Source organism: Apodemus sylvaticus, chromosome 7 (assembly GCF_947179515.1).
Source record: "Apodemus sylvaticus chromosome 7, mApoSyl1.1, whole genome shotgun sequence".
NCBI classification, from domain to species: Eukaryota; Metazoa; Chordata; class Mammalia; order Rodentia; family Muridae; genus Apodemus; species Apodemus sylvaticus.
The window spans coordinates 78,626,817-78,653,792 of NC_067478.1; the positions used below are offsets into that span (position 1 = coordinate 78,626,817).

General features: G+C 41.1%; 1 protein-coding gene across 1 annotated transcript; it reads left to right on the forward strand.

Annotated features, from left to right (window-relative positions):
• The first annotated feature begins 126 nt into the window (after positions 1 to 126).
• Bco2 (beta-carotene oxygenase 2) lies at positions 127 to 26,976 on the forward strand. The gene is made up of 12 exons (XM_052188392.1): positions 127 to 266; positions 5,147 to 5,348; positions 12,810 to 13,021; positions 13,458 to 13,573; positions 14,374 to 14,476; positions 17,659 to 17,787; positions 18,555 to 18,715; positions 19,883 to 20,050; positions 23,512 to 23,649; positions 24,217 to 24,399; positions 25,151 to 25,261; positions 26,318 to 26,976. Exons 2-12 carry the CDS (start codon positions 5,185 to 5,187, stop codon positions 26,429 to 26,431), a joined length of 1,599 nt encoding a protein of 532 aa, XP_052044352.1. The 5' UTR covers positions 127 to 266; positions 5,147 to 5,184; the 3' UTR covers positions 26,432 to 26,976.

Genomic DNA, 26,976 nt, shown 5'->3' on the forward strand with positions numbered 1-26,976 from the left:
ATTTGCCATAAAACTAAGTTTACCAGTGTTTTGAGGCCCCGCCCCTTCCCTTCCCTCCCCTCCAGTCTCATTGGATCACACAGAGCCAGGGACAACCCAGGCTCATTATTTACTTAACAAGGCCAGTGGCTGCAGACTCGACATCTCAAGACCTGTTGCTTTTCATGAACTGAGTGAAATAATATTTCCTCAACTGTTTCTGCGTTTCCTCAGCAGCCTTCCTGACACTTCAGGGGTTCTTTCTGTGGCAGTGTACCATCTCCCAGGTAGGGGACTCCCCTCTACCCCTTTCTTTCCTGGGCCACTTTTTAACCAGTCTGCAGTCGGACTGCTGTGCTTGGGTCCTGAAGATTATAGCAGGCTTCTGAAGCTTCTTTGTGTGATGCAGGCAGCACGCCACAGGGGAGAAGTGAAAGCAGGCTTGGTTTACCAACCACAGGATTGATGTGCTCATCTTTGTGTAAACAGCCAGTGTTCAGTCGGCTAGTGTGACGCAGGATTCAATCCAGAGATTTGATTTGTCCTGGATGCCTCAAGGGGTTTTCCTCTATTCTGACTTTTACCAACGGAAAACCACTGCTTTGTATTCAGATGCAAATATTTGGTTCTTCTATTTGCATTCTGGGAAGCTGTCTCAAACCCTGTGCTTTTATTCTGTAGCTTTCTAGTATAGTTACTACTTTAAGAATTTATTTTCAGTAATTGGTTAATATAGAACTTTCAGAAATGCACAATCAGTTATAAAATTATCTAACCACTTAGTGCTATATAGTATGTAAGGCAGCTTGTTAGGTGCTAGGAGCAGGAGGTATAGCTAGACTTTGTATTCAGAGAATACAGCTAAGATATTGTAAAGTACACTGGCCTTTATCACACAAACCAGCAAGATAAGGGCCTCTGAAAGCTATCAGAAAGCTATCAGGAGCTGCAGAGAGGAAATGGGAATGTGGTGCTTAAGAAGCAGGTGACTCAGAAACAGGAACTCGAAGGTTAAATTGCATATGCAAATTTCATCTGAAGAAGATGAGAATTATCCTAAGTGAAGGGAACAGAATGGCCATTTGACTAGAGAGCAATCCGGCTAGACCAGAGTGAACACCCCCTAGGGTGGGCTGAGACCATACAAGGTCTTCAAGCATCTGGTCATGTAGTTTCAACAATTACAAGTGATTTGTGAGTTATGGAGGAATGAATGATGCTGTGCCCAGATTTATATGCAGGAAATGAAATTTTCATATTATTGGTGGAAAAGCATCTTCCCTGCTCATCCAGATAAATTAGAATCTCTAGTCCTGATGAGCTATTTAGAGCTGAAGGCAATTGTCTGAGGTCTCTAACCCTTAGGATGGTCCAGTGGCTCCAGGAACTCAGCAACCTGAGTTTCTCTTTCCAGTTTCGCTTCCAACTGAGAGGCTGTCAAGTGCCAAGGGCCTGAGTTAGACAGTAGGAAACGACACATAGGAAGACGTTGAGACACCAGTCTGAGGAAGATGGGCTTAGGATAGGGAAAAAATGTGTAGTCCCAGGAGAGAGACAATAGAGTCACCCATGCAGAATTTTGAGCCTGGAAAATGTATATGTAAGCCACAGAAATCATCTTTTTTCAAATTTCCCCTACTGGCCCGTGCTTCTGTGGTCTGAAGAAATGTGTTGTAAGGAGAGTAAACAAGATGACTTCAGTGCCCACAGAGAGACTGAAGGGAGATGTTTGCTGGTGGAAGAGCTGATTTCAGAAGAGAAGATAAAGAGTTGAAATTAAAGGGTAAAGGTCCAAGGTTATACCTTGACATTTACATGGTGATAAGGGGGGGGAGGGTCAGTAGAGGAGATTAACATTTGCTAAGTATCATTGCATTTCATTATGATGAGAGATCTGAAGAGGAGTCATTAACCTCTCTTAACCCTTATTTTATCTTTGAAAGAACTTGAGGTTTGATAGGGTTAAGATGTTTGCCTAAAGTTACCAGCTAAAGAGTAAGGAAGCTGACTGGAAGCAGCCTAGTTAGAGGGCAGCACAGTTAAAACAGCAATAAATGTTCAAATAGCTTGGAAACGGGAGTAAATAAGGCGGCCATATCAGGTACCACAGAAGGTTTGAGGAGTAAAATAGTGCCGGTAACATGGAGTATAGAGCATTCAGATATGTAAATATAATCTGACACCAAGATGCCGGAGAGATGGTTCAGTGGTTAAGAACACTGGCTGCTGTTCTAAATGATTTGGGTTTGATTCACAGCATGCAAATGGTGGCTTACAACCATCCTTAATGGCAGTTCCAGGGATTCTAACACCCACTTCTAACCTCTGAGGGCACCAGGCATATACATGGTGCAAAGACATAAAACATAAAGTATAATTCATGTGTATCTAGTTGGGCTGTTTAATTTCACTCTAAAGTAGCTAATCTACTTTTTATCAGAGAGTCTTAATCTAAAAGGAGAAGATACATTCACCACTGTTTACAAAAGAGAAGTAAGGAAAGTCTAGATTTCTCTTTGCTTTTTCTCAAAGCATTTTCTTAAGAATACCTATCATTCCTACTTTTTATTTCCTGCTTGTTTCTCCCCAGAGACTATATATTAGGAATGGGGTAGAGTCTGAGAGTCTAGGAATTCGGATTTCGGCTCCCGTACCAGAGAGCAATGGATTGTACTTCTGTGAGACAGGGTGGTGGGATGACTCATCTGACCCCCTAAGCAGTGAGTTCCTCTTGTTGGCTTGGGAGACTTTTCAGTCTCTCAGCAGTGTCTAGCTCTTCAGTGAAAAACTAAAATAATTCAGAAAAAAAAAATCCGTAGTGCATCTTCTTGTATCGATCATTTGAAGTAAAATAATGCTAAACATTTTGGGGCTATATATTGTGTTCTAAAGCGTTCCATAAACTTGCATGGTTACCTAAAGCCTTAGGCATGGTAAGAATTTTTATCTCTCTGTCTTAGAAAAGAAGAAAAAGCACAGAGAGGTTGAAAACTTTACTTTGGAGGTGACTTAAGATTTGAACCTAGGCACTCTGGCTATGCTCTTTAAAGGAATTAACATTTGGGTTAGATCTTGAATGATAGATAGGTCTTTCTTTACTTTTTTCTGGTGTGTGGGTATGTGTATAAAGGTGAGAGGTTGATAGCAATTTGTTTTTTACCTTTATTTTTTGAGATAAGATTTCTCTCTGACGCTGAAGCTGATCACTAAGAGGGCTAGAGCAGCGGGCCAGGGAGAACTGTGGTGTCTTCCACAGTCTCACTCACTGTTAGGATAACAAGGCTTGGTGCTGCACCCAGTGCTTTTGTTACCCTTGTTGTTCTTTCTGTGGGTGTCAGGGTTGCACAGCAAGCAACTTACAGACTGAGCTACCTTCACTTCTCCCACTCCCACTGCTCTCCTCTCCTTCTGAGACAGGAGCTTACTCTGTAGCTCAGGCTGGACCCTTATGCTCCTCCCTTTTGAGCACTGGGATTACAGTTGTGTGCCACCACAACTGCCAGACATTCTTCTTGTGTGGTTTTATCTTTCAGTGTTGGACTCCAACACAGGGCCTTGTGCATGTTTTTTTTATTGATATATTTTTTATTTACATTTCAAATGATTTTCCCTTTTCTGGGTCCCCACTCCCCGCAAGTCCCATAAGTCCTCTTCCCTCCCCCTGTTCCTCCATCTACCCCTTCCCGCTTCCCTGTTCTGGAATTCCCCTATACTCTTGCACTGAGTCTTTCCAGAACCAGGGGCCACTCCTCCATTCTTTTTGGATCTCATTTAATATGTGGATTATGTCTTGGGTGTTCAAAGTTTCTAGGCTAATATCCACTTATCAGTGAGTGCATACCATGATTGATCTTTTGAGACTGGGTTACCTCACTTAGTATGATGTTCTCCAGCTCCATCCATTTGTCTAAGAATTTCATGAATTTATTGTTTCTAATGACTGACTAGTACTTCATTGTGTAAATATACCACATTTTTTGTATCCATTCCTCCGTTGAAGGACACCTGGGTTCTTTCCAGCTTCTGGCTATTACAAATAGAGCTGCTATGAACATAGTGGAGCATGTATCCTTATTGCATGCTGAAGAATCCTCTGGGTATATGCCCAGGAGTGATATAACAGGGTCCTCAGGAAGTGTCATGCCCAGTTTTCTGAGGAACCGCCAAACTGATTTCCAAAGTGGTTGTACCTTCTTGCAATCCCACCAGCAGTGGAGGAGTGTTCCTCTTTCTCCACATCCTCGCCAATACCTGCTGTCTCCTGAGTTTTTGACCTTAGCCATTCTGACTGGTGTGAGGTGAAATCTCAGGGTTGTTTTGATTTGCATTTCCCTAATGATTCATGATGTTGAACATTTCTTAAGGTGTTTCTCAGCCCTCCAAAGTTCTTCATGTGAAAATTCTTTGTTTAGCTCCGTACCCCACTTTTTAATGGGGTTATTTGGTTCTCTGGGTTCTACAGAAGACTTTACCCTGATCTACATCCTCAGCTATAATTTTCTTAGGGAGAGGCTTTGGGGAGAGCATTAAGGGTGAAATGAATTTTATTTGGGAAAACTAGAAAGAGCTTGGCCTAAGTAAATTGTTATATTTAGGGAAATAAAAGGCCACTCGTGCTACAAATTTAATATTTCAAATAAATTAGATCATATACTGTAAAATAAATTGCCAAAAGAGCATAAATGTCATGTCTTGGGATAAGTTGATCTGTTAATTTTTCTACTCTAGACTCGTGTACCACTGATGACTTCTATAAAGTAAAGGATTGTAGCCAAGGTTACAAATAACTTTGTTCTAGATAAAGTTATATTTGACCACACCTCCCTGCATTCATGCAGTACTGTCTTGTGAAGTCTTTTAAGTAGGAAGCAACAGTGATGATGGTCAGCTCCTTATTATAGGATAGGGTTTTACTCTTGTGGCTAAGGATTGGTATGGTTCAGAATGGAGAGTTCATGTTGGCACCTCGAGAATGAGAAAGAGGAGAGGAATTTGGAGACTATGTGGTTTAGGTTCACATTTTACTTAAGCTTCCAGTTCACAGAATTGTCTATTGGAGAATAAACATATTAATAGGAGAGCCTGTAACAATTTGTATGGTGTGTGTGTGTGTGTGTGTGTGTGTGTGTGTGTGTACATGTGTGTGCTTTTTGCTTCTCTTTTACAGTTTTGAAGAAGTGCGTGGGGGAAACTCACCAGAAAAACATGTTGGGATCGAAGCAGAGTTTGCCATGCATTGCCCCACTGCTGACCACGGTGGAGGAGACTCTGAGCGCCGTCTCTGCTCGGGTCCGAGGACACATCCCTGAATGGCTCAATGGCAATCTACTTCGAGTTGGACCTGGGAAGTTTGAGTTTGGAAAGGATAGGTAAGCCTAGATTTTAGAGAACAGTTTGGGCTTCGTGGTGTGGTTTGAGTGTATAGACCATGCATTCACTCCCCTTCATCTCCGAGATGACTACTGGCTCTCTTTCCTTTTGGTTACAAATAAGGAAATTGTTGCCTAGAGGAGGAAAAAAGTATTCTTTAAAACCAATTTTCTTCCTCACTTGCAGTTCAAGTTGTGAGTTTGAAGTTCTCTTTGGGTTTATGGAACCAAGGGAACCACATAAGAATTTCCATGAGACTACTGAGCCATCTCACCCCAAGATCCTGATGGAAGGGCATCTTCCCAGTCACAAGGACCTCTTGTAGTTTCTCCTTTTTGTGCCTAGTATCTTGGATACTTTCTTACCTGTTTCCCTTAATCTCCTGGGACTGATTTTTGTCCTGATGTCAACTCAGATCACATTTCCTGTGGCTTTTCCTGTGGCTTCTCATTCTAAAACCACCAAAGTTGGTTGCGTCACCAGTTTTCTGCATTGCCAAAATGCAGGAAAATAAAGGGTTTTGGCACTGGCAAATCCCTTATTGCCAGGGCCCATCCCCTTGGTTTGTTTGTTTATGTTTTTAAAATTACCTATTTATCATTTACTTTATTTCTATGAGTGTTTCACGTACTTTAAGTATATGTATCATGGATATGCCTGTTGCCTGCAGAGATCATGAGAGGTTGTTGGATCCCCAGAAACTGGAGATGTGGATGATTATGAGCTACCATGTATGTAGGTGCCAGGAACTGAACCCATGGCCTCTGTAAGAGCAACAAGAACTGTCAACTGCTGAGCCATCTCTCCAGCCTTGTTTGTTTTTCTTTGTTTGTGTATGTTAGCTGTGTTCCTCCACTAGGATGTAAGTTCCATGGGGGCAGAAAAGCTTCCTGATCTATCCATATGTTCCCAGTATCTTCAACAGTAGCCCGTACCTACCTAGCTAACACTCCAAAAGTAGCAATGGGTGAAAACCCAGAAGGTCTTTAGGGTATCGTTTCTTTGTGTGTTAAAGAGGGATATGAAGTGATGGGAAGAGATGACTAGGAGGTAGTCTGCTCTGTAATGTTTTAAAATCTTAGACAATTTTTGTATGAAAAAGTGTAAACTATAGTAAAGTCATTGGGGTGGGGTGGAGACGGCATGTACTACCCAACACAATGACCTTTAGCAATTTTATGCTACTCCCTGCTGGTCTTCTCCACTATTTCTATAGACTTATTTTTAAAAGTACAGTCATCTTGGGGCATGAAGAGATGGCTCAGTGGTTTGCACTTGTTGCTATTGCAGAAGATATGAGTTCAAGTCCCAGCACCTATATGGTAACTTACAACCATCTATAACTCCAGTTCCAGGGGATGAGTCTCTCTTTTAACCTCTCCAGGCATCAGGCATACAGTGGTGCACATATATTCATAAAAGCAAACACTCTAATACTTGTAAAATTTTAAAAAAAAGTCAAAGCCAAATCCAATAAGAAAAGAATTGTAACCATCAATAGATTTTTCTGTTCTGTTTTTTAAGAATTTATGCTATCTTAGTTTTATGAGGTCCCATTTGTCAATTCTTGATCTTAGAGCATAAGCTATTGGTGTTCTGTTCAGGAACTTTCCTCCTGTACCAATGACCTCCAGGGTCTTCCCCAGTTTCTTTTCTATTAGCTTCAGAGTGTCTGGCTTTATGTGGAGGTCCTTGATCCATTTGGAGTTGAGCTTAGTACAAGGAGATAAGGATAGATCAATTCCCATTCTTCTGCATGCTGACCTTCAGTTGAACCAGCACCATTTGTTGAAAAGGCTATCTTTTTTCCATTGGATGTTTTCAGCCCCTTTGTTGAGGATCAAGTGGCCATAGGTGTGTGGGTTCATTTCTGGATCTTCAATCCTGTTCCATTGATCTGCCTGCCTGTCATTGTACCAATACCATGAAGTTTTTAACACTATTGCTCTGTAGTATTGCTTGAGGTCAGGGATACTGATTCCCCCAGAATTTCTTTTATTGTTGAGAATAGTTTTAGCTATCCTGGGTTTTTTGTTTTTCCAGATGAATTTGAGGATTGCTCTTTCTAACTCTGTGAAGAATTGAGTTGGGATTTTGATGGGTATTGTGTTGAATCTGTATATTGCTTTTCTGTAAGGCAAAGGACATCATCAAAAGGGTAAATCGGCAACCAACAAATTGGGAAAAGATCTTTACCAACCCTACATCAGATAGAGGGCTAATATCCAATATATATAAAGAACTCAAGAAGTTAGACTCCAGAAAACCAAATAACCCTATTAAAAAATGGAGTACAGAGTTAAACAAAGAATTTTCACCTAAAGAACTTTGGATGGCAGAGAATCATCTTAAAAAATGCTCAACTTCATTAATCATTAGGGAAATGTAAATCAAAACAACCCTGAGATTTCACCTTACACCAGTCAGAATGGCTAAGATTAAAAATTCAGGAGACAGCAGATGTTGGCGAGGATGTGGAGAAAGAGGAACACTCCTCCACTGCTGGTGGGGTTGCAAATTGGTACAACCACTCTGGAAATCAGTCTGGCCGCTCCTCAGAAAACTGGGCACCTCACTTCCAGAAGATCCTGCTATACCACTCCTGGGCATATACCCAGAAGATTCCCCAGCATGTAATAAGGATACATGTTCCACTATGTTCATAGCATCCCTATTTATAATTGCCAGAAGCTGGAAAGAACCCAGGTATCCCTCAACAGAAGAATGGATGCAAAAAATGTGGTATATATACACAATGGAGTACTATTCAGCCATTAGAAACAATGAATTCATGAAATTCTTAGGCAAATGGATGCATAGAGCTGGAGAACATCATACTAAGTGAGGTAACCCAGACTCAAAAGATGAATCATGGTATGCACTCACTAATAAGTGGATATTAACCTAGAAAACTGGAATACCAAAAACATAATCCACACATCAAATGAGGTACAAGAAGAACGGAGGAGTGGCTCCTTGTTCTGGAAAGACTCAGTGAAGTAGTATAGGGCAAAACCAGAACAGGGAAGTGGGAAGGGTTGGGTAGGAAAACAGGGGGAGGGAAGGGGGCTGATGGGATTTTCGGGGAGTGGGGGTCTAGAAAAGGGGAAATCATTTGAAATGTAAATAAAAATATATCGAATAAAAAAAAAGAAAAAAAAAGAATTTATGCTATCATAGCAGCAAAACAGCTCAGTGAGTAAAGGTGTTTTCTAATAAGCCCAAGGAGTTGAGTGCGGCCCACATGGCAAAGGGGAGAACCAACTCCAGCAAATTGTTCTTTGACCTCTGCACATGTTCTATGGCGTGCGCACATACATACACACACACTTAACAACACTATCATAACCTTAGGTTGCTACAAAATAGGGAGATCAGGTTTTTTATGAGTTGATGATATTCCAGGACTTATTATTTTTTAAAAGTTGAGCAATATATGTTTACCATAGTTTACTGTCATAACTACTGAAAAGAGTATGGTTCAGGGGCATTTTGAGTCCATTTGGCCTTCTGTGCCACCATCATTACCACCATCCACAGCACTCATTTCATTTTACAGAACGGAACACTGCACTGTAAGAGTTCATTCTTTGCTTTCTTCCCTTCCCCCAGCAAGTACCATTCCACCTTTGTCAGCCACACCAGAGGCTGTCCAGTTGTCACATCTCCATCGTGCTTCTCCATATGTTTTTTGGAACTAGGCCAAGGATGAAGAGAAAGAGACATTCTCAGGATATTTTTAAGATGTATATTTCATAACTGCATATATTTTGACTTGAGCCTGGAAGTTACTAAATTGTATACATGCGTGAAGTGTGGAGGAGCACCCCACTTATATTTTAAAGATGATTCTACCAAAATTTCATATATGAGGTAGCCTGATATTGTTTTATAAATTATCTTTGGTCACAGAAAATGGAAGAAAATGTCCCAATTGATTTTATAAAGAAAGCATCATTTCAGTATATGAAGATAATACAAGAAACCTCAGAATAGTTATCTTTATAAATATATATGCAAAGGAACAAAATATAAAACAATCATTTGGCACTGATGAATTATTTTTTAAGAAACAGAATCTAACATCACATTACAAGTAAAATTCACAATGATCAGGTGGAATTAAATCCAAGAAAGCAAAGCTGGCTCATTAGGAAATGTACCCATGTCACATTATTAATTGCTCCCAGGAAAAATAATTATAGAATTATCTATAATTATTATAGATGCTGGTAGGTGTAGGTGCTAGGAAGTCTTTTTGTTGAAATTTATCATTTGTTTCTCATAAAATGTTACAGGAAAATGGACTTAACAGATATATTACTAATATGATTTCATATACATGTGAAAATATAATATCTTTCTCTTTATCTCTCTTCATGCCTGTATTTTTATGCTAAAATAGTAAGGCTAAGTTGGGAACTACTACAGTGGCATTTTCTTTTTATACACAGGATAGATATTCAGGGTTTCCGCTGCTATTCAATAACTCAATGGCCAATGTAAGTAATGCAGTTAGAGTGGAAGTATTTTAGGGTCCAAAACCTAAGGAAAGGTTTCCTCCCTTTTTCATGCTGGATTAAAATAATATGGTGTGTATTGTAGAGGAGATAAAATTTCTTCTTATTCCCATGGTCTTCACTAGACCCAAGAATTAAATCAACAATTGGGAGGATTAATAGTGAAAAAAATCATACAACTAATGTTTGTATGTACTTGGGAACCTGTGTAAGAAACAGGAAGAGCCACCGAGTGCATGCAGGCCTGTAATCTAGTGAGACCCTGTCACAAGCATGCAAACCACACACACACACACACACACACACACACACACACACACACACACACGCACGCACGCACGCACGCGCGCGCACACACACATTCACACACGCACACACTCACACACACACACACACACACTCACACAGAGAGAGAGTCCCTGTCTCCAGGTACAGAGACAACTGTCTGCCTTCTGATACAGGAAGGCTGCTGTTCACGAGGGGGATTTTCTTTTTCTTTTTTGTTATTTTTGAGACGGTTTCTCTTTGTAGTCCTGGCTGTCCTGGAACTGGCTTTGTTGACCAGGCTGTCCTTGAACTCACAGAGATCTGCCTGCCTCTGCCTCCCAAGTGTTGGGATCAAAGGCGTGCAGCACAGAAGCCTGCCTCACTCCGGGAGTCTTACTTCTCACTTTTGGAGAGAAAATGGAATGTCGTGGAGCCCGCCTTGCAGCTGCTGGTCTCCAAGTGTTTCAAACTCAGGAGTGTCTTGAAGTGAGGTATTTTGGGGTGGCATGCACGAACCTCTACAGTCAGTTTAGTCGTCAGTAGATACTTCTAACTGCTTTTGGCTCTGGTGAGTACTGCTGACTGGAGCCTGGGTGAACCAGAGACCAGCCCTGACTTCAGGAGCCATTGTCCTTTATGGCAGTGTTAGCCTTCCTTGCTCATGCTGACAATATCAAGCTCTTGAGACAGGGTCTTAGCTCAGGGCGGCCTCAGTTTTGCAATCCTCCTGCATCCACTTCTTGGGTATTGGAATCATAGGAATATATCAATACACTAGCAGTGGTAACATTTTTTTTCTCCTGAAACAAGGCTACATTTTTTTAAAAATTTAATTTAATTTTATCTTTACTTGCAGGTTTTTTTGATGTTCCGTGCTTTAATTCTTATTTTCACCTGTGTCATGGCATACATGAATCTGTTCTCTCCTTTCATCCTGTGGCTTCTGGCCATTGAATTTGGTCACCAGGCTTGGTGGCATGCACCTTTACCATTTTGCTAGCCATGCTCCATCACTTTATTAGGCAATTTCTAGTATAACCACAAGGGCAGAATAATTATGCAAAGACTAAAACAGAAAAAAAAAAACGATAGTAAACAGACAATTTAATGCATTTGAGATATGAGGATGAACATTTTGTTCTAGGAACTTGCTCTGATTTGGGAAATGCCAAGCTTTTTTTGTCCTCTTAGCCACAGGGAAAAGAGCAGAATTATCTTAGGGCTTACCACTGTAGGGTTTTACTTCAGCCCATAGGAAAGTGAGATATATTTTCTTTTTTTAAAAATTTATTTATTTTTATTCACCTTACATCCCAATTACAGCCTTCTCCCTCTCCTTCCAGTACCATGCTTACAAATCCTTCCTCCATTACCTGCACCTCTTCTCCTCAGAGAAGAAGAAGTCCTACTTGGGGACCACCACACCCTGGGACATCCAGTCCCAGCAGAACTAAGCATATCCTTTCCCACTGAGGCCCCACAAGAAAGACCAGGTAGAGGAAGGGGATCCAATGACAGGCAACAGAGTCAGAGACAGTCCCCATGCTCCCGCTAGATCTTAGAAAGGAGTTACAGGTCACAGGGTAACAGGTCAGAAGGATGCAAGTTGCTCTTCCTATTGTAGCCCAGGGAATTGAGAACACTGTTATTCTATAATTTCAAGTTCTCTGAGAGTGTGGTGGCTCTGGGGACACTTGATTCTACTATCTTTATATTTGGATGGCGGAAATATTTTTCTCTCATTTTGACCCATCTTTTCTTACTTGTAAGTGAATTTATTTATTTATTTATTTATTTATTTATTTATTTATTTATATTTACATTGCAAATGATTTCCCCTTTTCTGGGTCCCCACTCCCTGCAAGTCCCATAAGCCCTCTTCCGTCCCCCTATTCTTCCATCTACCCCTTCCCACTTCCCTGTTCTGGAATTCCCCTATACTCTTGCACTGAGTCTTTCCAGAACCAGGGCCCACTCCTCTATTCTTTTTGGACATCATTTAATTTGTGGATTATGTCCTGGATATTCAAAGTTTCTAGGCTAATATCCACTTATCAGTGAGTGCATACCATGATTGATCTTGCTCTAAGATCAAGAATTGGCAAATGGGACCTTATAAAACTACAAAGTTTCTGTAAGGCAAAGGACACCGTCAAAAGGACAAAACGTCAACCAACAGACTGGGAAAGAATCTTCACCAACCCTAAATCCGACAGAGGGCTAATATCTAATATATACAAAGAACTCAAGAAAGTAGAACCCAGAGATCCAAATAACCCCATTAAAAAGTGGGGTACGGAGCTAAACAAAGAATTTTCACATGAAGAACTTCGGAGAGCTGAGAAACACCTTAAGAAATGTTCAACATCATTAATCATTAGGGAAATGCAAATCAAAACAACCCTGAGATTTCACCTCACACCAGTCAGAATGGCTAAGGTCAAAAACTCAGGAGACAGCAGGTGTTGGCGAGGATGTGGAGAAAGAGGAACACTCCTCCACTGCTGGTGGGATTGCAAGATGGTGCAACCACTTTGGAAATCAGTCTGGCGGTTCCTCAGAAAACTGGGCATGTCACTTCCTGAGGACCCTGTTATACCACTACTGGGCATATATCCAGAGGATTCTTCAGCATGCAGTAAGTGAACTTCTATTCTTTCCTCCCATTTGCAGATACAATCATTGGTTTGATGGAATGGCTTTGCTTCACCAGTTCAGAATGGAGAGGGGCACAGTGACATACAAGAGCAAGTTTCTGCAGAGTGATACATACAAGGCCAACAGTGCTGGGGACAGAATTGTGATCTCAGAATTTGGCACGCTGGCCCTTCCTGACCCATGCAAGAGCATCTTTGAGCGTTTCATGTCAAGGTTTGAGCCACCTAGTAAGCGGCCCCTAAAATGACAGGGATCATTATTTAAATTAGTATGTTTACAAATAGAAATCTTGAAAAATATACATTTTAAAAAATATATTTTTATTTATGTTTATGTGTCTGTGGTGGGTATCCATGAAGGCTAGAAGAGGGTAGAGGGTGTTGAATCCTGTGGAGCTGGAGTTACAGACAGTTGTGAACTGCTCTAGGTGGATGCTAGGGACTGAATTCCCGTCTCTGGAAAAGCAACATGTACTCTAAGTTTTAAGACATTTCCCCAGCCCTTGAAAAATACACATTTTGTGTGTGTGTATGTGTGTGTGTGTGTGTGCATGAGAGAGACAGAGAGACAGAGAGATAGAGACAGAGATAGAGAAACAGATGGGGGAAACATTGGAATTTTCTCTTTCGGAGTATGTGCTCAGGGTCTGCTAACTGGTTTCAGCTATGACTGACAACACCAGCGTCAACTTTGTGCAGTACAAGGGTGATTACTACATGAGCACGGAGACCAATTTTATGAATAAGGTGGACATTGAAACACTGGAAAGGACAGAAAAGGTAATGGGTAGGCCCAAAGTGAATAAAATAGATCCTAATTTTCTTTCTATTCAGAGTACCCTGTAGAACTTACCTTGTAGTGCTTTCTAGACAGCTAAAGAAGTCAGAGGTTCATCCCCACCAAACAAAGGCATCCATGAATTCAGGCTTAGCATCACTCTGCCAAGATTAGAATGGGTTGTGGGGTTGGTTTCTCTTAAAGATAATCCCAAATTCCTACCTTAGTTTTGACATCTCAAGGACCAGGGGTAAGGGAAATAGCCCTTGACAGGCTCACACTCTTCCTAGGCACACTGACTGTCAGACCATAGTTGTATAGACCCATGCTGTCTTGAAACATTAATCAGTAACATTTAAGGACAATTTATTTTTAATATGGTATCTTGCTCTGTAGTTCACTTTGGCTTGGAATTTACCATGTACTTTAGGCCAGCTTTGAACTTGTGATCCTCCTGCCTCAGCCTCCCAAGTGCTAGGATTACAGGTGTGCCTGCCCCACCACCTCAGTGTAAAATGTTAATTTTATTTTTGATTTTAATTATTATGCTTATTTTGAACTTTGCTGTGATAGTAGATAAACCCATACAGATTTTTTTTTTGGGGGGGGTGGCAGCTGTGGCACTGCTGGTTTTTATTGTTTTGATTTTTTCATGTTTCTTTTTTCTTTTAGGAAAGATGATTTAGATTTCTCGGAGGTTTCTCAGATCATACTATCAACATAATGACATGCTTCTGTGATCTGTGCTACTTTATGCTATTAAAGATCTATTGTGTATCATTTGCAATCCTTCAACCTGCAGGTGGACTGGAGCAAATTTGTTGCTGTGAACGGAGCGACGGCACATCCTCACTACGACCCAGACGGGACAGCATACAATATGGGGAACACCTACGGACCAAGAGGTGAGCTGAATGTGGAGGTGATTTTAGATATAACCAGGAGTAAACTGTCTCCCAAAGCTCCATTATATTTAAAATATAAGCATGAAGGCATCAGAAAGCAGCCTCCTTTGGCATTACCAAAGATAAAATACATGATTTATCATCGAGTCTGTGTTCTGTAGTCCTGTTGTACCTATGCTTAGAAATTATTTCCTATGACTCTTTCAGTGTTAACTTACATCTTTATGTACCATTAAGATTTGGTGTATACATCGTAGGCATTTTTAGCACATATCTCTTGAATATGAACTTTAAAGACACACTGTGTTGTAGGAGTGAGAAATGTAAACTGCCACAGGAAAGACATGTATTGGGAGGGCCCACCGTCTATCACACAGGAGGAACTAACTGCGGACTAAGTCGAGCTCACAGCTGGATGGCATTCACTACTCTACACCAGACCACTTTATTGATCATCTACACACTCCCCAAACTGCTACCCATCTGCTGCACCAGTAGCTAGTAATCACAGCTAATGTTTATTCAATACCTAAGATGGGCTAGTGATAAGCAGATTTCTCTCTGCTTTCTTCTTTGATCCATACACACCCATTCTTGAAGACCCTGTTATCACCCCTGCTTTACAGTTGAGGCCAGTGAACTCCCAGGATGTTTAAGTCATTTGCTTGAGCCATTGTCTATGTCTCTGAGGCTAGACCCGAAACCGGGCCTGACTTTACATGCAACGGCTTGCTGTGAGTCACTCTATTGGACCATCTTATTAGTTTCACATCACCAAGTCCAGAAGGCTATGTTGGTATATTTGACATCCAGTCTCCACCCTGTCACCATTTCTTCCTCCTCTTGCTCAGGGCTTTGAAACTTATCCACCAACTTATCCACCCACTCTCTTAGGGGAGGCAGATTTGGAACATGTGTTTCTGAACAAGATTGTGTTGTCTGGGAGTATTAGATATTTAGGACTGTCTCTCTTGACTAGTAGTCAGACTGTTGTCTCCAGTCAATGAAACCTGTGCTATGGTTGTATTAGAGCTTTGGTGAATAGTTGTTGGCTCTGCGGATTCCTCTTCTGTATGCCTATATCTACACACATGAATGTATATGAAAATGAATGCTGCAGTTTTAGTTTTTATTAACTGAAGTACAGATAGGATGTCCTTAGTGCCCTTTGCCCAGCTTGTTTTCTTTATGTTTAGATGAGGATTGATTCTTGAAAATGGTTACAGGAAACAGCAGAAGTCCTCCTTGGCAAAATAGTTCAATGGGTAGAGTGGCTCAGTAGAGCTTGAGTTTGTTTTGTTCCATCCATCAGTTTTTTTCTCATTAAAAAAAATCCACTTCTTGTTAACTCTATTAACCAGTTTACTTTGAAACTTATTTATAATATGAAAAACCACCATTGTTAGTTGTATATTTTAAAATAGTCACTAGATCCTCAATCTCAACCAACACACCTAGGAATCATCTAGAATGCTTGCTGTCAGGGTAGGTCACTGGGCTTCATCTGTCTGTAGGAATTCTGGTTTAGGAGGACTGAAAAGAGGCTGAGAATCTTTCCTGTGGACCCCGGGGATCTTGGTACAGGAGCCTCTGGATCTCACTGAGAAACCCCAGATGCCAGTCACGCCTGTCAGGCTTGCTGCTCTACCTCAGCTCCTGGTTCATATAAAGTCCTGGAGACTGCAGATCATACTCAGGTGCCCAGGAAGGCAGGGCTACCTCAGTAGACTTGCTCTTCTCAGTGTTTTAGGTGATTATTATAATGCCTTCAAGATGTGTTCAGAACCTTGTACTTAGAATAGTTCAGTGACTAAGTGTTTACATTCAGTGAATTGGGGAATTCATTTGCAAACACCAGGATTCTAGCTAATGCTTCTCTTTTCTCATTTGATTATCTGGTTCAGTGAGAAGGTTTTGAACTGGAACTCAGTGTGTGTAGGTATAGGAAGCATGAATAATGGATGCTTGGCATACATTTGGGAAGTATAATAATTCTGATTGTAATTTTAAAATACCTGCAATTCATTTCTACTTTTAAGAACTTTAAAAACTGTAGAAGGAGGTCTAAGGAATAAATGTGCAAATCATAACAAAATTTTAGCCTTTTCAGACATTTGATGATCCTCTTTACAAATTGGCAAGAATTCTTTGAACATTTTATCAACCTAGTTTAATACTTAAAATATGCTCTTCATATTAGTCCATCATTGTTCTCCCGCTCCCTCTCTCCCTCCCCCTCTCTCTGCCATTTTACAAAACATAATGTTTCCTATATAAATAGTGGTCTCTCAAAACCTGCCTTTATCTCCACCCTGCACATCTGCAGTAATTTGTACCTATTTCTCACTCAGTGTTTTTACCAGGATGTCAACAGGCATTACAAACCCAAACCTTTGATCTTCTCTGCTCAACTCTCTCAAAATGAGTCTTCCCCATTTCAGTTGATGGCAACTCCATCCTTCCAGTTGCTAATGGCAACCTGGAATCATTTTTCATATTTCCCTCTCATATCTTCATTCAGTTAATCAAAAGGTTCACCTCAGCAATGCCCTCAAAATACCTTCAAAATCCAACACCTCACACCATCACTGCATGGCATCTCTCCTAGATATTCTCGAGTCTCTTCCTCATCTTCTTCAGGTCTACTTGACTGCCACCATATGGTTAGTCACCAGTACACAACCACTCCAGTCCCCAGTTAGCTTGTTTTACATTACAGGTCATATCGACATCAGATGCACATTTTGCTTGTATGTTTTATTAGAATTTGAATTTTAGACACGAATAGAGTTTTCTGCTCTGTGTACTGCTATAAACACAAGTTTGGGATATAGTGTTTAGAGTATTTACATCAGTGTTTGGATTGGTGACTAATAAATGGCCACAAAATAAATGAACCAAGAAAAAATGCTGGTTATTTTGCTCCTCAAGAACAATGGCAGTTGTGAAATTCCATGTTATGCAAGTTCGTCATGTCTTACACTGCAAATTATAATACCAGGAAGATAATCTGGTACCACTTAAATATTGATCCATTGAGTAGCTCATAAACACGAGCTGTTAGTTAACTCATCAGTAATTACAGCATGCCCACTAAATACCAAGCCCTTGTAAGAGCAAGGCTTCTCCTTCATTCTAGAATGCAAATAAAAATTGTAAAGGAAGAATTTTCTCTTGTCCAGGTTCTTGCTATAATATTATTCGTGTTCCTCCAAAAAAGAAAGAGCCTGGGGAGACAATTCATGGAGCGCAGGTGCTGTGTTCTATTGCTTCTGCCGAGAAAATGAAGCCTTCTTACTACCATAGCTTCGGTGAGTCTATAGATGAGGGCAGTCGCACTGGGCTCTGCCTCAATGTTGCTGTGCCAGAAAAATTAGTTTTGACAAGTATCATCTTGATAATTTATAAGAGTATTATGATAATGAGACCCAGATCAAATTAATACCAGTTAAATTATTTGGTCATGTACTCTTAATGCTAGTCTGCAGATTTCTTGAAGAGATATGACATGGCTAGTTAATATAAGTAGTTACTAAAAATGTTTTAGTCAATGTTAAAGACCTAAAATAATAGCCACACATGAAAAGATCTTGACTATTTCGTGTGTATGAGTATGAGGGGTTATATATTCTGCACAGATTGTTACAGTCTTTAAATATAATGTTTTGTTAACTTTTGAGATATTTTAGCCTTTATTCAGAACATTTACTTTATGTATTATAGATTGTGATAGGTAAAATATTCCTGAGTCCTTACTCCCAGAGTGTACAGGAAAAGGATTAAACATAAATAACACTCTAATATCATGCTGCTTTCTCTTATTCTTAAACCCAAATAATTTTAAATGGAAAAAAAAGCAACTAAGAACATTACCCCAAGTGTTCTTAGCGGTTCTCTTTTCTATGTAGAAACAGGAACTCTGTCCAGTCGAGCTGGGAAGGAGTGAGGTACTTCTGGCTAGTGTGTGCCCAGGCCAGCAGTAACATGAGCAGTCATTCCGAAAGGGACCCCTTCCTGCTACACTTCAGCTCGCTCTAGTTTGTCAAGTAACAATTTATTGTTCTCTGGAACCTTTTAGGAATGACAAAAAACTACATAATCTTCATTGAGCAGCCTCTAAAGATGAAGCTGTGGAAAATAATCACTTCTAAAATCCGGGGAAAGACCTTTGCTGATGGGATAAGCTGGGAGCCCCAATATAATACTCGGTTTCACGTGGTGGATAAACACACTGGACAGGCTGAGTATCTGAGCACAGTTATAATGAAAATGCCTCCTCCCGGAGCTGAATTTCCACGGGGCTGATTTTTCTCCTTCGTTGGGCATTATTTTTTAAGATGTTTCTAATGAAGGGTGTGGTTTTCTTCTGCTGGTTGGGCTGGCTGCTTATTAATTAGCACAGTGGACATTGTGTGTTGGGTAACTGTGCAAATAGTTTTTCAATGGATTGAATTAGAAGGACACAGGAAGCTCTCATCACAGGGTTTCCCATGCCATAATCCTGCAGAGGGGTGCAGTTTATGCAGAGCCCTTCTGCCACTTCTGCAAGGATACTTTGGGCCTTAAAATAGCTGCTTCTGGGACTTCTTGGTGTGCCAGTACCATAAACCCACTGAAGCCCATGAATGTCGGGCTGAATATCTTCTCTTCTTCCCCATTAGTATTAGTGCCGTTGCATTTGTCTATGTTTATCTCTAAGGGGATAGCCTCTAAATTTAACTTACCCCAATTTCATTACAAAATTATTTGAATAATGAATATACTTTTCAATTAGTCGATTTATAGTAAGCATCACAAGTAACAGTATTTTTCTATTGATCTTGTAATTAGAGTCTAGGATCTATTTATCCTGTAAAATATTAGACCACATTTCAGGAGGGCTTTTAAATTAGTCACAACAATAGATGGGTTTGTGTGGTACAGCCTCAATCACTCATTAACATGAAGTGAGCAATGCTTAATCAGAGTATACTTGCTTTTATAGTCTGATTTTTCTTCCTGATATACCTACTGACCATGGAATGTGGGTGGGATATGTATCCCTAACCATGGCATGCAGGCGGAGGTGCATATCCCTGACCATGGCATGCAGGTGGGGGTGCATATCCCTGACCATGGCATGCAGGCGGGGGTGCATATCCCTGACCATGGCATGCAGGTGGGGGTGCATATCCCTGACCATGGCGTGCAGGCGGGGGTGCATATCCCTGACCATGGCATGCAGGCGGGGGTACATATCCCTGACCATGGTATGCAGGTGGGGATGTGTATTCTAATATTTCTTCCTATATCCCCACTGTGCATATCCTCCTAACTTGAGCTTTGCAGCTTTATTTCTGAAAGGAGGGGAGGGGAAGGGAAAGGAAGGAGACCTGAGTGTGCCTCTGTGATGTCTGCATCCTGCAGCCTCTCCCAGGAGTGTACTACAGCACTCCTTTTTGTACCTTCCATCAAATCAACGCCTTTGAGGACCAGGGCTGTATCGTGATCGATCTGTGCTGCCAGGATGATGGGAGAAGCCTAGACATTTACCAACTACAGAATCTCAGGAAAGCCGGAGAAGCTCTCGATCAGGTGACTGTCTTGAACTCCTCTGCCGCCTGAGTGCTGTGATTAAAGGTGTATGTCCCCAGGCCAGGTGTTAATGTTTTATTTTTAAGGATGTTGCTTGCTGTATATTAGTTAGTGGGCTGTTATAGAGCTGTACAACAAAACAAGAAGGAAAGTATGGAGCATTTCCCCATGTGCTTCTCTTCCCCAGTTTCCCCACTATCAATATTTAAATTTTTGCCTTGTCTATTGTTACTGTATGCATTTAGATGCATATGGTGTGTATGTGTTCACAAGCCGGAATTGAACTCAGGCTGTGTAGTAAACCCTTTTACCCATTGAACCATATTCTCACCAGCCCTATATTGACTTCCTACATTGCTGTAAAACATTTGCTGCAGTTGATGAGCCAGGACTGATCCATTATTACCAAATAGAATGCACAGTTCTTAGGGCTCACTCTGTGTTAAATAATCAATCCGATGTCTCTCTAGGTCTGTCTGTTTCACAAACTCTGTAGTCCAGACTGGCCTTGAACATGCAGCATCTTCCTTCCTTCATCTCTTGGGTGATGGGATTATAGCTGTGCACCATCATACCTAGCTTAGACTGGCTCCCTCCCTCCCTCCCTCCCTTCCTTCCCAGTAGTATGCACTTCTTTTTTTTTTCATGTCTTTTTTGGATCTTGATAGTTTTATTATTATTATTATTATTATGATGATGATGATGATGATGATGATGATGATGCAATAGTGTCTTGTGTGGTTATACAAGTTGACTATGACAAAAGCATTACAAGCATTGCATGTAAACATGTTATCAATAAATGTCTCCTTTAGGGAGGTTTCATGAAGTACAGGTTATCTTTGGACTTATTGTATAGCCAAGACTGGCCTTGAACCCTGGTCCTATTGCCTCTCTCTTCCAAGTTCTGGGATTACTATGGCCATGTGCCAATACATCTAGCCCTAGATTTTTTTCTAAAATGTATATTTTGTTAGATTAGGAAAGTTCTCTTTTTATTTCTATATTAATAAGCATATTGGTCATGGATAGATATAACATTTCTTATTTTTCTCACTATTGAGGATATCACATGGCCTTTAGCCCTTGTTTTATTAGTGTAATAAAGTACACTGATTCCTTCTTTTTGAAGGTGTCTAAACTAGGTATGATGGCAGACGCCTTTAATCCCAGCACTCAGCAGGTAGAGGCAGTTGGGTCTCTCTAGGTTCATGGCCAGTCTGTTTACATAGTGAGTTCCAGGCTGGCAGAAGATACACAGTGAGACCCTGTCTTAAAAGAAAAAACAAGTTGATCCTGGTGGTGCAGACCTGTAATCCCAGCTGAGGTGGGAACATCCCAATTCCTGGGTGTTTGCCTGTCTCTGCCCCTCATTTCCCAGCAGAACCTGGGGTGGGTGATGGATGTTGTGCTATGCAAACATCTAACCCTGGCTTTATATGGATTCTGGGAATTCAGACTCAGACCCAAATTCTTGCATGGCAAATGCGTGCCTTTACCCACTGAACTACTGAACTGGCCTCAAGACTTGTTTTCGTTTTGATTATTAAAAGTATAACCACCCCCAGTGGGTGTGGAGAGGTGGTTGTGGTTTTGATGTACAGTTCTCAAATGACTAATGATTTTGAGCTTCTCGCTGGGCCCTCAGAGTAAGAGTTGCCTGTAATACCTGGTTATCTGCGGCTTTTCTTTCCCTCCTAAATCTCCACATCTTTGTCTTTCGTGATCTCACTAGCTCATCTTTGACTCCAGACACCTATTGTAGGCATTTTATTCGAGTTTTGTTTCTTTTCTTTTCTTTCTTTCTTCCTTTCTTCTTTCTTCTTTTATTATTTATTTATTTGTTTTAGTTTTTCTCTGAAGAACAGTTGATTTACATCTCCTGAACCAACCTTTTATCAACATTGGTTTTGTTTTGTTTGTTTAGCTATGGTTTTACAAAAGAAAATAATGTTGATAAAAGCTATTTTTCTTTTTTAATTAATTAATTAATTAATTTACACTCCATATTTTATCCTCCCCTCCCCACCCCGTCCACCCTGACTGTTCCCCATCCTCCCCACCCACCTGTCTCCACGTGGATGTCCTCACCCACCACTCCACCTGACCTCTAAACTCCCTGGGGCCTCCAGTCCCTTGAGGGTTGGGTGCATCATCTCTGAATGAACACAGACCCAGCAGTCCTCTACTTTATGTGTGTTGGGGGCCTCATGTCAGCTGGTGTATGCTGCCTGGTTGGTGGTCCAGTGTTTGAGGGATGTCATGGGTCTAGATTAATGGAGACTGCTGGTCCTCCTACAGGGTCGCCCTTCTCCTCAGCTTCTTTCAGCCTTCCCTAGTTCAACAACAGGGGTCAATGCTTCTGTCCATTGGTTGGGTGTAAATATCTGCATCTGACTATTTCAGCTGCTTGTTGGGTCTTCCGGAGTGAGGTCATGCTAGGTCCCTTTTTGTGAGTGTTTCATAGCTTCAGTAATAGTGTCAGGCCTTGGGACCTCCCCTTGAGCTGGATTCCACTTACAAGCTAATTTTTTTTTGTTTGTTTTTTAATTTGTTTTTTTCAAGACAGGGTTTCTCTGTGTAGCCCTGGCTGTCCTGGAACTCACTCTGTAAACCAGGCTGGCCTGGAAATCAGAAATTCGCCTGCCTCTGTCTCCCAAGTGCTGGGATTAAAGGTGTGAGCCACCACTGCCCAGCAAAAGCTAATTTTTAAAGAGCTAATCCTCCGCACATATGAGGAACGAGTCATGACGCTGTGCATGACCTGTTATATTTCTGGCAAGTTCAAGACCTGGCTGTTCAGGGTCTTACTGGGGGTCAGGCACATAGGCATTCAGGTGAACACAGGCCTACACAAACTACAGGCCCTGAAGTTCCAGACCACTAGATGTTGTTGTTATTGTTTTTCACTTATGCCCTGGGCCTTGTACTTGTTAGGCAAGCACTGTACCATTTACACCCTTAGCTGCAGGTGCTCTTTTAAAATCATATCATTATCATTACTGACTCACTATATCTTTCAAGGCCTCGCCTACCCTTATCAGATACAACAGCCTAAGAAGAAACATCTCTTATGGGTTAGTCTTAAAAATTGGCTTTGCTCAAGGATGAACAGTCTTAGTCTGCTGAGCTAGCTCTTTTCTGAACCAGTCAACATGAAAAAGGAGACCTTCTTTGCTGCCGTCTAGTCCTTGGGACCTTTGGCTATTTAATCACTTGCTTATTTAATACTAATTAACAAATACTTAATTTTATAGCTATGATCCCACCACTAGAATCTAATTTTCATGTATAGTATCTAAACAATACTTCACCTACAGTAGATATTCAATAGATATTTATTGAATGGATGAATTGGAATTATTATTTGTATAATCCTAGTAATAGATTGAATTTAAGTTCCTATTTATTATCCTCGCGATGACCTTCCTCCCATCTGCTTATTTCTCTGTTCTGAGTAGGTCTATAAGTCAAAGGCAAAGTCTTTCCCTCGAAGATTTGTCTTGCCCTTAGATGTCGGTATGGATGCCCCTGAAGGAGAGAACCTCAGCCCACTGTCCTATTCTTCAGCCAGTGCTGTGAAACAGGGTGACGGAGAGGTAAGCTCCCGGCGGACATCAGCCTGAGGTTGGATTGTAGTGGCATCATTTTATTCTTTGGCTGCCCTCCAAATGTTTGGTGCCCTGCAGGTTTCACAACATTTGGCTGAGCTTGGGTGAGGTCCTGGACACTTGTTTGCACAAGAGCCATGGAAACTGGGTGGGACGGACACCGTGGTCAATTATACTTCTTGTGTCTTGAGCCAGATTTACGCAGCTTGCCAGCAGTTGTGGAATGAGCTTTCCAGATTGACTGGACCATCCCCACCTTCTGGGGACACATTCCCATGGGAATGTCACTGTGCAGCTACGCCTTGGTTTGGCAGAAGAAGGAAGCCCTCTACCTCCCATGCCATTTGGGATCTTAGTCACAACACCAGGCAATGTCATTACATGGACACTTACCATGGGAAAGGGAACAATAGCAACAGTGATGTAGAGCCTTAGTTCTCAAATCTGGTCACAACTGGCAGAGTAGTGCTCATTACACTAAAGATATGAAAGAGAATCCAGAGAAAATAAAGAGAATTAAACAGCCACTCTGTATCCTTTGGGGATCTCTCTTAGATCTGGTGCTCTCCTGAAAATCTACACCATGAGGACCTGGAAGAGGAAGGTGGAATTGAATTTCCTCAGATCAACTATGGCCGATTCAATGGCAAAAAGTATAGTTTCTTCTATGGCTGTGGTTTTCGACATCTGGTGGGGGATTCTCTGATTAAGGTTGATGTGGAAAGCAAGACAATAAGGGTAAGGAAATCTCTCAGTTTTTCTAAGACCTATTTTGCCCTTTGAATTAATTTCTGTTTCGTTCAAAGTAATTCTTCAGAATTACTGTATTATTTTTTTAAAATTTTTAATATCTATTTGTTTATTTTACGTGTGTGTGTGTGTGTGTGTGTGTGTGTGCCTGAGTGTATTATGTGCACTATATATGTGTAGGAGCCTGTGGGGGTCAGAAGAAGGCATTGGATTCCATAGAGCTGGGGTTACAGGAAGTCATGGGCTGCTATGTGGGTGTTGGGAATCAAACTCAGGTCCCCTGGAAGAGCAGCCAGTGTTCTTACAACTGAGCTGCCTCTGCAGCCTGGTTCTTTGAACTCTTTAATCTTTACATCAGCTCAGCTATTTTCTTAAGTTTGAGAATCACAGATCTAAGCAAGGGGTTGATTTCCTCTGGGAAATCTAAAGGAAAGCTAAAGCCTGGAGAAGTAATGGTAGAATTGATGTCATTTTTGGAGATATGATGGAGTGAAGGTTGCAGTGCCGCCTATATATCAGGTTGGCGGAGGGATGATCTTAGATGATGATCTACAGGCAGCAGAGGTTTCTCCTACCTGTATTCAATGCAGTAAGCCCAGGTTTGTGTTTGCTGTGGGAACATTCTGTCACAGCCCACTTTATTCTGTTAGAGACAAATGCTATAATGTTTCCCAGTCACCTCTCACCACCTTTCATCAGATGTCTTTTGTGTGTTGGGTGTGTGGGTGGGGACTCGCAGGTTTGGAGAGAAGAAGGCTTTTATCCCTCGGAGCCCGTTTTTGTTCCAGTGCCAAGAGCTGATGAGGAAGATGATGGGGTTATACTCTCTGTGGTGATCACTCCCAACCAGGTCAGTTTATTTACCTGTCTTTGGTCACAGAAGTTCAGCACTAATTTGTTGGAGTGTGATATGTAGTGATTCAGGCTGTCATTTATTTTGATGCCTTTTGGCATCTCCTCTGTCCTCTTCTCCTTGTTACTGGGTAACATCCCCACTTTAAAAATCATAGCCATACATTATAATATTTTAAAGTCCTATTTGTAAAATCATAGTAACATGATGTCTTCAAAGGAGTTTGTTATAGACAATGTGTTTTCATATATATATATATATATATATATGAAACTATCTATAGTTATAACTATATATATATATATATATTCTGATAGTTATTAAAAATTGTGGGATATATGTGTTATTTGTCACTTTAAGAACTTAGTTGCAAGCGACTTGCATCTGATCTCAGCGGTAAAGCCAGTGTTTAAATCATCTGTGTTTCTAATTTTAGTGAAGTGACCTATAAAAGGCCAGTGTCATAAGTCCTGGCTAGTATCTCAATAATGCTACTTACTGACTTGTGTGGGCAATCTTATAGCAAATGTGTTCACCTCAAGACAAGCTTTGATCAATTATTAGTGGCACCTGGGTATGGGGTTCTGAGCCCTTTAGTAGTTTAGAAAAAAGTGCTGTGATCAATTAGTAATGTCTGCTAGGGGCTTATTCCATGTACTTAGCACTCCAGTAATTAGGTCTGCACAAATTTCAGTCTGACTTACAAAGCTGATCTTTGTCCAGCTCCTGACTAACACAAAATGAAAGTGTTTCTTCCATATATTTTATGAGACTTGAAAGGGCGGAGTAAAAATATTGTTACACTCAACGTGGTCTTATGAGGAAGATTGGCACAGTTTTATTTCTTTGCTTTGGGGTGTGAACTTATTTAGTCATGGTTTTGTGGTCAAGTTCAGCCACTTGGCAAACATTTAGTGGGTGGCTAGGTGAGGCTTCCCAGTAGGTGCCAGGAACAGACATGAACATAAGTAAGAAAACGTGCTTTCTCCCTCTGACAGTGGAGATGGATTTTCAAACAAAGAGGGAACTTTCAGTGTTGCATTCTTTTTCTAGAGTGAAAGCAACTTTCTCCTTGTTTTGGATGCCAAGAACTTCACAGAACTGGGGAGAGCTGAGGTACCTGTGCAGATGCCTTATGGGTTCCATGGCACATTTGTGCCTATCTGATGGCACAAAACCAAGGAGGGACTAAGACAAGGCTTCGATGAGCGCACTCTAAGGAAAAGAGAAAATGGTGGATCTCACTCAAAAGCTATGGTAGTTTGGACCTGACCCTGACCTCTAAGGACTCCTAGACCTGACTCCCATGGGCTCATAGACCCTGACCACCATGGGCTCATATTTTAAATGCTTGTTCCCAGATTGTGGCACTACTTTGGGAGGCTGTGGAAACTTTTAGGGGTGATGCCTCATAGGCACCAGGAAACAGCCTTTGAGGCCCTAGTTTTCTCATGCTCTCTCTCTCTGCTTCCTGGTCCACTACTATGAGAACAGCCTTTATCCCATGCTCCTAGTCTTGCCACTGATGGGCTACTCCACAATGCCTCCCTACTGTGGTGGACTGAGTCCCCTCAGACTGTGGACCAAGGAAATCTTTCTGCCTTAAGTTGTTCTGTCAGTTTGAGTTTGGTTTTGTTTTGCAGCAGTGGTAAAATAACTAACCCCCCCCCAAACCCTGATGTATGGTTTAACATTTCTATTAAAATATAACT

Excerpts from the sequence above, each read along its gene's own strand:
- Bco2 (XM_052188392.1), top strand. The coding sequence starts at position 5,185 with ATGTTGGGATCGAAGCAGAGTTTGCCATGCATTGCCCCACTGCTGACC. Across the intron at positions 20,051-23,511 it reads CCGGAGAAGCTCTCGATCAG|GTCTATAAGTCAAAGGCAAA; the intron begins GTGACTGTCTTG and ends TGTTCTGAGTAG. Across the intron at positions 23,650-24,216 it reads TGAAACAGGGTGACGGAGAG|ATCTGGTGCTCTCCTGAAAA; the intron begins GTAAGCTCCCGG and ends GATCTCTCTTAG.